The sequence below is a fragment of the Seriola lalandi genome, unplaced genomic scaffold (genome assembly GCF_002814215.2).
Source record: "Seriola lalandi dorsalis isolate HSWRI2012SDOR001 ecotype SW California unplaced genomic scaffold, Sedor1 jcf7180002055008, whole genome shotgun sequence".
NCBI lineage: Eukaryota > Metazoa > Chordata > Actinopteri > Carangiformes > Carangidae > Seriola > Seriola lalandi.
Genome location: NW_019525551.1, coordinates 3,306,083 through 3,320,494, shown reverse-complemented (window position 1 = coordinate 3,320,494; position 14,412 = coordinate 3,306,083). Strand labels below are relative to the sequence as shown.

Here is a 14,412-nt window from a genome sequence, read left to right as displayed (position 1 = left end):
TGTGTGTGTGTGTGTGTGTGTGTGTGTGTGTGTGTGTCTGTGGGGACACAGACAAAGGCAAGATGGCCGGTTCAAAGTGGTCCACATGACCTGAACAAAGAAGACTACACAAGATGGCGGTAAACAAAGAAACTATTCAAAATGGCCTGCTGAGACCAACTGGTGTGTGTGGGAGGGAAGGTGTGAGTTTCTTTGTTAGCCTAGCTCATGTAATCTAAAGGTACCAGGTTAGAGGGAGGTGGTTAGCTTCATGCAGGTTCTAGAACTGGGACGTACTGCTATGTGTGTGAACATACTAAGCAAACTAAAACAAGACATCAGTTAACAGGTACATTAACAAAGTTAAGACTTCTGCTGCTTAGCTATGCTGTGCTGGGAGAGGTTAGGCCCAGTCAGTTAGTGTTACCCAGTCCTTGGAACAAACAGAGGTCCTCTCCAGTGTTGTTGTAAGGTCCAGTGAGTTGGGAGGCTTCCTGGTGGAGTAAAGTCCTGTCTGGCTGTGTTGCTTTGCTGTTATCTCCTTTGTTCTCCTCAGAGAGTTAGCTGTTCCATGCTAACTCTGCTATGACTCCTGTTGCTTGGAAAATCAGCCGACCTTGTGTCGTAGCTGCTGATTCTGAAGAGAACTTGGTTCACTCTCAGTTAATCCGAAGCAGGTCGCTGCTGTTCAGGAGAAGAGTGTTTGCAAGCTGCTGTGAGCAGGCCGGCGAGAGAGCTGGTTTCTCAGGTAGCAAGGCTGACCTGGGCTGGGGCCTTGTTGCCCTTTGAGGAGCTGGGAAGAGAGAGCAGGAGCTGTTCTCCAGAGCAAGCCAAGAAGAGAAGAGAGAGAGAAGAGTGACAAGAGATCTGGTTTTGTTTGGTGACACCCTAGGGGGTCACATGTCACATGCTGATCCACACTGGCTGACCAGTGAGGTCCGTAGGGGGAAGGGTCATCCCCAGGTGTGAACAGTGAGCAACTCTGGGGTGTGAGTTCCTTTGTCCAGTGGAGCAAAGAAACATCTGGTCTCTTGAATGATGAGTCCCAACACTTGCATTTTGGAAACAATCAGTGGTTCATGCAAAAATAAAAAATAGAAAAAGCCTCCCTCTCCCAGACATCTAACATGTATGGAAGATTTTAATGCCTAAGCGACAACAAATTGAACACAGAAATAAAGTTAAATTCAACATCCATTGTTACTTGTTAGGGCTGGATAAAAATTTTTTAAAGAATTAACTGCAAATTGTATTTAAATTATCCCAAGATCGATCTTTGCATTTGTATAAAATGAAATCATTGTCATAACAATTTAAATTTTTTCATCTACTGAATACGAATTTTTGAACTGTAATCACTATCGAATACTGTGTTTATTGCACTAAAATATTTGAATTTGAAAACCATCTTTCTGAATTTATTTATTCAATTTAGCCAATTTCAAGTTGCGCAAATTCAAACACTTTATTTCAGTGTATATATTTTACAAATTCAGATTGAAAATTGACATGCCTAACATTCCATAAGCTTTATTCAAGTTGTTCTTTTTCATTTAGCTCAATTCAGATCTAGATATTCAAATCTATATGTATGCAGTAGTTACTTGTTGTGAGTGGTTCATTTAGAGCTGCATGATAGATAGATAGATAGATAGATAGATAGATAGATAGATAGATAGATAGATACTTTATTAATCCCTGGGGGGGGGATTCATGTTTCCATTAGCTCATTGTTGATAATAATAATAATAATAATAATAACAGTTGATAATAGATAAACAATAATAATTAGATGAGTCCACTTCCTTTGGCTGAGATGTTGTATAGCCTGATGGCAAGTGGGAGCAAAGGATCTCCTGAACCTCTCTGTTCTGCAGCGCAGTGAGATGAGACGTTTGCTGCAGCTGTTGCTGCTTCTTTGTCCTGCCAGAATGTTGTGGAGAGGATGGTTGGTATTGTCCAAGATGGCCTCCATCTTACATTGCCTGCGTCTCTCCACAACAGTCCTGAGTGAGTCCAGACTCCTGCCAAGCACAAACCCAGCCTTTTTGACCAGCTTATCAAGTGTCTTTGTGTTCATGTCAGACATGCTGCCGCCCCAGCAGACTGCAGCATAAAAGAGTACACTGGCCACCACTGACTGATAAAACATGTGCAGCATTTCACTGCAAACGTCAAAGGACCTGAGCCTCCTGAGGAAAAAGAACCAGCTCTGCCCCTTCAAGTAGATGGTATTCGTGTTCAGGGACCAGTCCAGTTTACTGTCCAGGTGCACACCTAGGTATTTATAAGTGTGCACCACCTCAATGTCCTTCCCTCGAATGTTGACTGGCTGAATGGTGGGCCTAGACCTCCGACAGTCGATGACCATCTCCTTGGTCTTGGAGGTGTTCAGAAAGAGGCAGTTCTTGTCACTCCATTCACTCAAGGCCATCATCAGATCCCTGTACTCCTCTTCCTGCTGTTCCTGATATGCGTCACAATAGCTGTGTCATCTGAGTATTTCTGGATGTGGCAGGAATCAGAGTTGTATTTAAAGTCTGCCGTATACAGGGTGAACAGGAACAGAGCCAGAACAGTCCCCTGTGGAGCCCCAGTGCTGCTCATCACTGTCCCTGAGACACAGTTACCCAGCCTGACGTACTGTGGTCGTCTTGCCAGGTAATCCACAATCCAGGACGTAAAGCAGAGATCCACCCTCATCCCTTCCAGCTTGTTTTTAAGGATGGGGGTTTGGATGGTGTTAAATGCACTTGAGAAATCAAAGAACATAATCCTCATGTAGCTACCTGGCTCATCCAAGTAAGAATGGGCCGGTGGAACAAGTAAAAGACGACATCATCCACTCCAACATGTTCTTTGTAGGCGAACTGTAGGGGGTCTAGAGCATGTTCAACCTGTGGCCTCAGAAGGTGGAGAAGCAGCCGCTCCAGGGTCTTCATGATGTGTGATGTGAGGGCCACCGGTCTGTAGTCATTTATCTCAGCCGGTCGTCCTATTTTAGGGACCTGAACGAGACATGATGTTTTCCACAGGACCGGGACCCTCCCTGTTTGAAGGCTGAAGTTAAAGATCCTCTGGAGAGGCTCAGCCAGCTGGGCTGCACAGTCCTTTGTTGCCTTTCCAGTATGTAGCCTCTTGAGCTCCGCCCTCACATCCTCCTCCAAAAAGGCTTATATCTCCATCTCCTAGCTTTTAGCTTAGCCCCGGCTCTGCATCCACGGAACCGCTTGTTCAGCTCAGCCGGTATGGGATGTTTAACTACATATTTGGTGAACTTTAAAGCCAGGAGTTCTTCCTTTGTGTACATTATTTTTCCATCGTCAGACGAAACAGCGATGTAGAATAAAAACATCAATCGACAAAAAATATAAAAATATATTGAAAAAAACTACGAGCTATGCGGACTTGCTCCCACTTGTTGCCAGCGCTTCATTATATGTGTAAAATGTCTTCTTTGTGGAAGTCAAGTTATAGCAGCTGGTTTATAGCTGGTGATGTCAGCCATGTTGAATCAGGACAGTCTTGTGACCTGAGTAATTACAGTGTGGACGCTTGAATCTAGAGAGTGAAAAAAGACTCAGGTGCACTGATCTGGAGCCTCTTCTATTTGTAAGAGCAAGATGCATCATTCATGCCAAAATGATGAAAAACAGTCAACTGTCTGATCGCAGTTATGGGGGTGGGACCATGCAAAGAGCTTATCAATGGTGACCTTGTTTGAGGTGAACTGAGCTTCGCCTGGAGAGCAGATGAGAGCAGGCGGCAGCAGCAGGGAACAGTGACTAAAAGCTGCAGTCAAGATAGACAGTTTCCAGTTACAGACTCATCCTGATAGAGCCAGTCCCAATTTAATAAGGTGCTATCAGATCTATTCAATCAATCTATTCAGATTGTTCCCAGCTCCCAACTGTGGTGATTGTTTTCCTTTGTAGACTGTTCAAATCCTATAGTGGCGTCTGTGATCTCTGTCTATGCTTTAACCTCCATATTACATATTACATCTTATCAGTCTCCTTATATAAATCAGCTGACCAGGTTGTCTCTCTCAAATTAGATAAATAAATTCAAACAATAATAAATAGTCAAAATACATGAGGAGAGGAAATTAACACAGTGGATTGATTATTGATCGGTGAGATATTTAGACTTGTCACCTCTGCACAGATGCTATTGTAAGAATCTTCACATTCTACCAAAGGTTTTTTTTCTGTTGTTTAATACTTTAAGAATTCAAACAGTTCTGTCCATATAATAGACTATAGACCTATGATAGGTTGTCTTCCATGCACTGGAACTATCTGTAATATAAGCTAAATGTATTTAGCCGCTCTAACTGATGAGTCTCCATCGAACACACATTTATTCTCTTTGCAGATTAAACCTTCATGGTGTGAAATCCAGCTATGAAATGAAAATCTCTCCAATTAGAAAGACAATGAAAAGTTTCTATAAAAAGTCAAGTTGTTGATTCATCTTTTAAACCAATCAGCTGTTAGATCAGGTGAGAGCCAGGCGTTTCCCATCATGCCCTGAGGTGCTACAGTTAGCGGAGAGCAACTGTGACGCTTCAATGACCGTGAAAAAAGCTCCTTTCACCTCCTCATGAAAATTGATGATGGTGCTTTGTGTTTAGTTTCACCAGGTCAGTGAATCTCCCTCTGCTGGACAACACTGAAATACAATAAGCCTCTTCACTTTGTTATTAGTGGTGTAATTTTATTTTAATGGAAACTTCATGTCACGAGGAAAAACAAAACAAAAGGCTAAATGTAATTTAACAAATGTTTTTCATTTCATTATTGTTACTAATATATCATCATTATTATATTATACAATTAACATTGTGTTGTGTTTCACTTTTATGTCTGTGTGTACAGTGATGTGTAACTAATAATATTATTGATTGATTCAGTTCCATGAAGTGCTCCAGAATGCCACTCCAGTGATCGAGCATGCACAATACTAGGACCCTAGAACTGGCTCACTTAAACTGAATGCAACCATGACGTGAGAAAAGCTCCATTCAGTCTGATTATCAGACTGTGGGAAAATCACAGGTGCAAAAAAAATTCATTAATGCATGGACCAGGGAGCAGCAGGTACGACAGGAGCACTGTGGACGGATAGAGGCTGCAGCCATTATTAACATTACTACTCACAGCTGTGGTTGTCAGCCCTATGAAAATGTCTGCTCAGAAAAAGTCCTATAAATGTAATGATGATAAAAGCGAACAGCTCCTTCCTCTACATGACTTCCTGGAGGGCAACACATTGTAGTGAGAGATAAAACAATCAGGAGCAAGAGTCTTCCAGATGGAGTGAGGTCTACACACTGCTGAGTGAAGTCCTGACTGTCTGTGTCCAGAGAAAACTGGACAAACCAGTGTTAGATATTTATTATATAGTTTAGATATTTTTCCTTTCAACAAGGTCAGGGTGTTTTTCAGCCATATCTGCAGAGGCTAAATAATAATAGGGTGTCTTCATAGACAAAGCATTGTGATCTCTGACATTTGTGTCTGGCTAACAGTCTTGCCAACATGTCCAGGGAACTAGAAGACCAATCCACAGGCCACTCACTAACTGGTCCAGACCACCATCTTCAGAGCCGCTAGTGGTTTTGACCAGTGGTCTGTTTTGGCTGATTTGGCGACAGACCAGACTGAAATATCTGTACAACTATTGGATTCATGATTCATTCATGTTCTCCTCAGTATAACTAAATTTGATGATGCCCTGACTTTTCATCTATTATTAAAGTTGTGTAATACTTTTGTTTGTGACCAGATATCAACCTCGGCTGTACGTTGGTGTTTATTGCTAATTAGGAAACAACAGCATATTATCACACTAAACTAAGACTAAACTTGTCAATGTAAATATTATACCTCATCATCATCAGCATGTTAGTGATGTCATTGTAAGCATGTTAGCATGCTGACGTTAGCAACAGAGCTGTTAGCATGGCTGTAGACTCACTACCATTTGGATCTGTTATTTCTGACTGAATGTGAAAGATGATCACTGCTAATTTTCTCCCTCCTTTCTCCACAGATGCATTGGGTTTGTGATTTTACCTGATGTCAGCACCCTCAGGGGGTGGGAGGGTCTGCAAAATCAAAACCCAGTAACTGACCTCAGTTGAAACTTTCAGCTGGTGCCCACTTCTGTGACCGCCCCCATGTTCCTGCAAAGCACTAAATAGCTCTTTCTAAAAAACACTGTTGCACAGCTAAAAGAAGAGACTTGTTTTCAGTATGGAGGGCGTAGCAGTGCAAAACCTGATAGACTTTGACCTGCCCTCAGATAACACAGCTCTCAGCGCAGATGCAAGCCAACATGAAGGCCACACAGATATTTTCTCCCCAGAGCCAGCGTCTTCCATGGGAGTCCAACAGCAGCCCTTACTGCCAGAGCCCATGGCACCATCCAAGGCCAACTCTCACCACCACCACCACCACCACCACCGCCAAGAGGAAGGAGGCAACGACAGTGACGCCACAGAGTCAGCAGACAGCGAGAACGACATGGACACACCCTCTCATACGTGGGAGCTGAGGAGGTCATCGTCTTCGTCCGCTCACAGTCGGGAGGACGCTGATGCTGAGGCGGTGGAGAAGAGGCAGTTCATGAAGGCTTATGTGGAGAAGGTGTTTCATGGAAAGTAAGGGACTTGGTTATTTTTAATTTCCAACTTAAACTTTTTAAAAACTGTGCTCTTTTAATCAGTAATAATCAATAGTTTCTGTCCTATAGTTTAATCCATTTTTATGATCATGATGATTTGCTGATGGAATTGCTACGTATGTCCAGAAGAACATCATTCCCACAAATGTAGATCAGAATTGTGCCAAACATGGTGGTTCTATGAAACTGCAGAGGAACATACAGCATCTGTTCAGTCCAGAGCAGCTCACCGAGGCACCACAGACACTCTCGTCTGAATGATGTTTGGGCTATTGATGTAGTAAACCTTGTGTGGCTTATGGGTGCAGGGGGTGAGGTGAAGGTGCCCCTCAGCCTCAAGTACTGTCTAAGAAGGACCCTCTGCCACTACCTGCAGGAAGTCTGAGCTCAACAACGTGACTGTCAGACAACTTGTTGAACTTGTTTACACTTTCCCGTTATTCCATAACTGCCAGCAGAACCTCTATATACCTTTCTGTCCTCACCCTCTCCATCTTCCACCAGTTTTTCTTTTTATCCTATAAGTTTTATTGTTTTTTGATGGTTTGTTTTGTCAGCAATTCTCCCTTTTCCCTGACTTTGTGACACTGATATTTTCTCCTGCTTTGGGCTGTATATTCACTTATACTCAGATCAACACTGTTCTAGTTCTGTCACCCACAATGACTAGAAAGATTCACCCGGTCAGACGCTCCCATGACTCACCAGCGGAGGCCCACGGGGGACAGCAGTCTGACTGACCCATGAATATTTGACAACAGATCAAGTGTCAGTTTGGTAAAATGTTGAGAGGGCACTTCTAAATATCATGGCACCTTTGTGTTTAATTTCACAGACGTTTCTTGAACTTTTTCTTGGCATTTTCCCTGCAGAGATCCTGCTGGGTGCTGTCTCTCTGTCAGATATTTTTTGCTATCTGTTGGTCACTGAGCTCTTTGTTCAGTCCTAGAGATGGTAAATTGACATAGTAACCCCCTCTGTAATGTCATAATCTAAAAGAATTCATGCTAGCCTGCAGTCTGCTGGTGACGACCTGCACTTCACCCCTCTTTACTTTATTTAGGACATTTCAGTCATCTTAACTGACTGCACCCTGACTGTTGACTGAATTGTAGACCATGATACGATGCTACTTTATTGTCAGCTTAAACTAAGGCAGTTCCATGTAAGAGGCTGACACTCAGATTACATGTACACTTACACGTATGACTCTTCATCCAGATATACATAACATAACATAACAATCAGAACAATCATGGAAATCACATACCGATAATAAAAATCATCATAAAAATCATGTTAAAGTCAAAAGGTTTCCTGTTAGCATTAGCTGGAAGCTCAGTGATCTAAAAACAGGGCACCACTGCTGAGCCGTAATGCAGCTACACACCTTGGTATTGCTAACGATACAGAGTTTGTTAGGCATTTCAAATTGTGCACATTTTTTTTTTTTTTTGTTAATACAAAGTCTTGTGCATAGATCTTGTCGTTTTTGAAGATTTTCCATGAACAGCTCAAAGATATAATTTTGATTTTTTTTCAGACTTAATTAAATCCGATACATTATTAAATAAACAAAACCTTCTATGAAGAGACTATCCATTTACAGGGTCTGTGTATTACACCGTGTTTTCACAGGGAGGACTTTGACCAGGAAGAGAAGGCTCGGTTTGGAGAACTGTGCAGTGGAGAGACTGGCAAAGGCAGGGAGTGGTTTGCCAAATATGTCAGCGCACAGGTGAATATGGGGAAATGATGGGATGGTAACTGTTCAAACATCACGTGTGACCTTCAAGGAAACTAACCTAACCTCAATATTCCAAATTCACTGGCCAAAGAATTAAAGGTTCTTGTTGGACCCCAAACACATAGTGAGTTTTCTGAAACTGAAAAAGATCTAAAATAATTACAGATATTTCTGTGTTTACAAATGGCTCTCAAGTTGTAAACAAGACCAACTAATTTCCTTGTTTTGAATGATGTTAATGTTTCCCTTACTTCAAGTAACACTGTGTGTTTGAGGATGACACCTGTTTCAAACTTGGGTTTTGGCAGACATAGTGATGGGTAGATCAGTTTTGAATGAACTGTCTCTTTTAATTAATAAATATACATAAAATTTGTTAGACATTATAGTACCCATGTGAAAACAGGAAAGCAAACCAAAATAAAATTAGTGGAGTGGAAATTAGAGTCCTCAGTAAGTTTTTGAATGTATTAAGTTTTTTATTTGTATAACTTAGATGGTTGTTGATCTTATCTTTCTGATGAGCTTTAATAATCAAGCTTGTAACTGTCTCTGTCACACTGTGTTCACAGCGCTGCCACTCTAAATGTGTGTGTGAAGCTACCTTCTACAGACTGGTGCAGTCTTTTGCAGTTGTCCTGTTCGAGTGAGTCTACATGTGGTTGACTTTGTCGGAGACCAGCATACTATAATGATCCAAACCTATCTGACTGTAAAGGATGAGTGTGGGGACAATCTGTACATTTGTTTTTGTCTGCAATTTCCATGAAAGACAAAAATATCTCAATACTTTTTGACTTTTGTATCCTGTCTCTGCCACTCTGTCCAAAGCCCATTGGTTGTATATAATACTTATGTCTATGAAAGACATACTGTGTAGAGTAAAGTAAGTATCATTTATTAAAACAAAGGCTCTGTAATCTCCTAAAACAGCTGGGCATGGTAGTTTTTAGCAAATGTTACTCAGACTGGAGGAAATAGAGCATTTTATGGGGACTATTTTCAGCAGTGGATTAATACACATTTGCACTCTAGTGTTTATTTCCAGCAGCATGTGTATGTGGGACTGAATCAGAATAAACTAGTGTGTGTGTTCATGCTAATGAAGATACATGTCACCCAGTGCAACAGTGTGGCTCACTGATGTATTTTGAATAGTTTTTAGGAAACAATGCAGCTCTACGGCTCCGGGGAATAAGATGTATCAGGTTTGGAATACACAGCCAACCATGATTTGTAGTATCATTTTAAAAAAAAAAAAAAAGAAAAGAAATCTATAATATCTCCCACTTCTCCTTTGAGTTGAAAAGACCCAGTAAATGACATCAGTTCTTGCAGTGAGGTCATGATAGGATCATCTCTAAAGACATGTCGTGTTTACAGATGTTACCAGATGGACGACTACAGCCCGGCCAAAAACCTCATGACTATGTGCTTCACATACTACTACATTGGTAAGGTCTAATTCAAGCTAAACATTTTCACTCTGTATCGTTCATGTTCTTTTCAAACTGTCAGACTGGTTTTACATAAACACCATGTGGTGAAGAGCAACTTAGCTCTTAATTACAAAAGAAAAGAATTCTACAGCAAAAGAAAGAAAAGCAGCTGTGTGTGTTTAGGTGAAGATCTCTCCTCAGTGCTGATTCAGAGAGCGTCACCGCCACAGGTTGGCCCTGTGGTTTCTGTTGCAGCAACACCACAAACAATACATGCAGTGACTTTGTGGGGTTGCATGAAGGTTGTGTTTGTGCTTATGAAAGTAGGAAGCTTTTCTTGATTATTCGACCATTGTGCAACAACATCTGTCTGCAGTCAGGTTTGCTGTAATGTTTTAGTTTTTTACATATGAATAAACCAGCACCACTGGCAACTTCACACTGGTGGATGGCTACAAAAAATGTCCTTGCAAATGATACAAACCTGCAAAGAAATACAACACTGATGGATCCATCTGGAGCTGGTGGACTAATTATTGTTTTCATTTCCTGCTCACTGAGTTACAGCTGGCTCAAGTGAAGCTAATTGGTCCATCAAATCTCAGACAGACCAATTTTCTCTAAACACCACATGGTGTCTCACCTGTGAGATTAACCTGGGTCCAGTTTCACAAAGACAGACTGTGACTGTGTCTCAGATATAACAGTCAGGCTTCAGATAGACTGAGTCTGAATTCATCTGTTGCACAAAGCAGTTTAGTTCTTCACCATCTTAAGTTGGACTGTAGTTCGATGAATTCTGGGTAAATTAAGACTCTTTATCGAAATTTAAAAAATGTCCGACCGAGGAGCCGCAGAAAATGTTTGTCTTTTGGAAGAATTCAACAGCTACAAAGACGTTTACTTGAGAAATTCAGTAAAGTTAGATAAAAAGAAAAATCTGATTTGGAAAAAAAAATCGCTGCAGTCAATTTTAGCAAACCACAAATGATGAGCCAGCACAGGTGTCATTGATTGTTACCATGGTAACATTGCTTTTAGGCCTGAAGCAGTCTTACTTGCATCAGACTAATCTATAAGCATAATTAAGACTGGACCAACACTACAGACCAGTCTGAAATGTCTTTGTGAAACCGGCCCCAGGCCTCAGAGACTTGAACATGTGGCTTTGGATAAATTCTAAGGTGATGTCTGTCAACAATATGACTAGTATTCTGTACACTGTTTATCAGCCTGACCAGTGTGTGATACCGTAGACCAAAGGCAACACAGGGACATCCAGTTAAAAAGACAGACTGATGTTAAAACAAATTTGTCTTTTGGGGCTTTAAAACATATAAAACATTTCATTAAAGCCATACAAAGACAGAAATCATCATTTTAAACTCGCTGCTCTCCTCCTCTTCAGGGAAGTCTCAGCCGTCTCCCTCAGAGCTGCTGGATCGTGGTGGACCTCCAGCTGGTCTGGACTCATACCTCAACAAGGCCAACTCCTGGCTGACTGGGAAAAAGGATGCTGCCGAACGCCTCCTTAAAACTACACCTAAGCCTGACGTCAAAGGCTTCTTTGGAGGCCTAGAGAGCAAGCTCAGGAGCTCAATGGCTCCTAAGCCTGAGTGAGAAAATGCTCAGTTAATGAATTTTCTTCACAAGCATAGTCTTATATGATTTGAATTCCTTACTCTTCCCTTCCTCCGTTTCTCTTCCTCCTAGACAAGGGGAAAGCCCAGGTGAGACGAAGCCCAAATCACCAGGTACAGTGCTCTTACTGCTGTTCAACAGACAGTACAGGAAAAACCTTTCTCCTTCTCCACTGATCTGTTAACATTCATAAACTGTGGTTTAGAAATGAATTTAGCTTTGGCAGTGCCTCATGTTTTGTCTTCCTCCACAGTGTCTGAGGCTCCGGAGGAAAAGAAAGGAGAGAAGGTTTACCTGTACACTCACCTGAAGCAGCAGCCTATCTGGTAAGTCGTTGATCCATCATGTACTGTCCCTGTGCCTCATCAGAAGCTCATTCAGATGTCTCTGAAACATTTTACAGTGCATCAAGACTGTCTGCAGAAACCAAAGAGTAATGTTAATTTTGTAAAAGACAGTATTAAAATGAACTCAACTTTATATTACATATATTCTCCACTGAAAATCTGCCTTCTAAGTATTGAATACATGCTGCCGACTGTATCGAGAGCAGCATATCTATGTTTGTCGCCATGGTTACTATAATAACAGTCATGGCTTGTCTATGCTTAGGTGAAGTTAATGATTTGGGTTAAAATAAGTACTTCCTCAACATTAGACGATCTTTGTTGTCATGGTTACAATAGAGGTTGTGATGTTGTACTGAAGTATCCAGGATTTTTCCTTTCATCCTCTTCTGACGACCAGACATTAGATTAGATTAGATTAACTTTATTAATCCCACAACTGGAAAATTCATTTACACATCATTTAATTCAAATGTTATTTCCATGAAAGACAAACTTTGACAACAAAGTTTGTTACAATCTAAGATCGATAACGGCTGTTAATATAACGCTGATTAACAGTTAATAATTAGTTAGTTAGTTAAAAATCCTAGTGCTGTTGTACTCTATATCAGCATTCATGGAATGCCTCTCGTCCAATCAAATTACTTGGTTGGAACTAACTGTTGTATAATCATGGATACAACACAAACTGCTAGAATGGAACAGCGCTCTCCTGTGTCACATTCATCCATCCACCACAACCTCCTCCTGACGTGGACTTAGTCTCTCTTTATACTATGTCACCGCACTTTTCCCTTATTTCCTGTCATAATTACTACAATACTAGATGTCGCCTAGCAACAAAACATAACAATGGGTCATAATAATCTGCTGCACAGATGATCTATGGGCTCATTTCTTACAGGAGGACAGTCTCTGAATTCCCAACAGTTGCAATGGTTTCAATGGTGACCAAAAAAAAAACCTCTCAGACTACTTCTCCAGCCTGATCAGCTTCTCTCCTCACGATCTACATGTTTAGTTCTGTTTCGCTCTCCAACAGTATCAGAAAAATATCTAGTTCTTAAGCCACTCTTCACCAGCTAGTCTCTAATTTCGTCTGCGGCTTATGTACAGTGGCTTTATTAGAGATTAGTTGGGCTGATGAGAGAAGCTGAATGCTGCAGGAGCGATGTGCTGCTGTATCTTTGACTGTTGTTTGGTGCTGGACAGGAAGTGCACAGTTGGCTCTCAGAGCTTTTTGATTAAGAACAGCTTCCTCCTGCAGGAAGAAGAGGGACACTACGAGAGCAGAGAGAGCGAAACTAAACAGTACAAGTTTCCAGTCAAAATAATCAGCCAAAAAGTTAAAAGAGACAAAAGTTCTATAGAGATGAAGGGAATGGTTTGTCACTACAACTGAACCCTTTCACATACAAGTACACCATTGTTAATGATTGTGGTGCTTATAATTGTAACCATATTTCCTGCAACGTGGCTGTTTGGTGGAGGCAAACAGCCACAAGGAGTGTTTCACAAGAGAAAAAAATACATAGATCTATAATAATATAATAAATTGATAATTCAAATTCAAATCTTTTTTTTCTTTCTTACCTATTTAAATTATGTTGTGGCCCCTAGGGACCTCTAGGGGGGTCCTGACCCCCATAACTGACAACATTAAGCGTGTATCAAAGCATTGTAATATGGACCACATCACAGCGTAATGCACCACTGTGTGGGATACAGAGTAATCTATTGACCATGTGCCGTCATGTTTTTGTCCTGGAGAAATGTTCTTTGCAGCCTCATCTCACGTGTTGTAGTGAAGTAGTGGAGGCAGGAAACTTGTAATGTGTCGTCTGTTCTCTGTCAGGCACACGCTGAGATTTTGGAACGCTGCTTTTTTTGATGCCGTCCATTGTGAAAGGAAGAAAAGATCACCAACCACAAGGTGAGGATGGACGGGAGTCTGAACAGATAAATGAAACAATTAACTGTTTTATTAGTATGATATATTACAAATTTTGGTATCTTTTAAACCCTAAGTGCTCTATTTCTCTCTGTGTGTTCCTTTGTCACTGTAACTGTTCATTGAAATATTAATAAAGGTTGAAGATCCTGTATGGATGATCTGCTGCTTCAGCAAAGACAAATCTCACAGTGCTGTTCAGTCTAAACCACTGACAATCTCCTGATGCCCCACACCTCTTCTCTTCTCTTCTCTTCTCTTCTGTTCTCTTCTCTTCTCTTCTCTTCTCTCCTCTCCTCTCCTCTCCTCTTCTCTCCTCTTCTCTCCTCATCTCTTCTCTTCTCTTCTCTTCTCTTCTCTTCTCTTCTCTCCTCTTCTCTCCTCTCCTCTCCTCTCCTCTCCTCTCCTCATCTCTTCTCTTCTCTCCTCTTCTCTTCTCTCCTCTCCTCTCCTCTCCTCTCCTCTTCTCTTCTCTTCTCTCCTCTCCTCTTCTCTTCTCTCATCTCCTCTCCTCTCCTCTCCTCTCCTCTCCTGTCCTCCTCTCCTCTCCTCTCCTCTCCTCTCCTGTCCTCCTCTCCTCTCCTCTCCTCTCCTCTTCTCTTCTCTTCTCTTCTC

General features: G+C 41.4%; 1 protein-coding gene across 2 annotated transcripts in view; it reads left to right on the top strand.

Annotated features, from left to right (window-relative positions):
- The window catches only part of kiaa0513 (KIAA0513 ortholog), a 33,900-nt gene that overhangs the window by 9,454 nt on the left and 10,034 nt on the right, over positions 1-14,412 (top strand). For both annotated transcript variants that reach the window (XM_023397408.2, XM_023397406.2), the window contains exons 2-9: positions 6,037-6,646; positions 8,308-8,407; positions 8,989-9,062; positions 9,800-9,870; positions 11,264-11,471; positions 11,569-11,609; positions 11,750-11,822; positions 13,702-13,779. In XM_023397408.2, coding sequence (XP_023253176.1) covers positions 6,240-6,646; positions 8,308-8,407; positions 8,989-9,062; positions 9,800-9,870; positions 11,264-11,471; positions 11,569-11,609; positions 11,750-11,822; positions 13,702-13,779 — 1,052 coding nt within the window. In that variant the 5' untranslated portion in view covers positions 6,037-6,239. The remainder of the gene's footprint in view (positions 1-6,036; positions 6,647-8,307; positions 8,408-8,988; positions 9,063-9,799; positions 9,871-11,263; positions 11,472-11,568; positions 11,610-11,749; positions 11,823-13,701; positions 13,780-14,412) is intronic.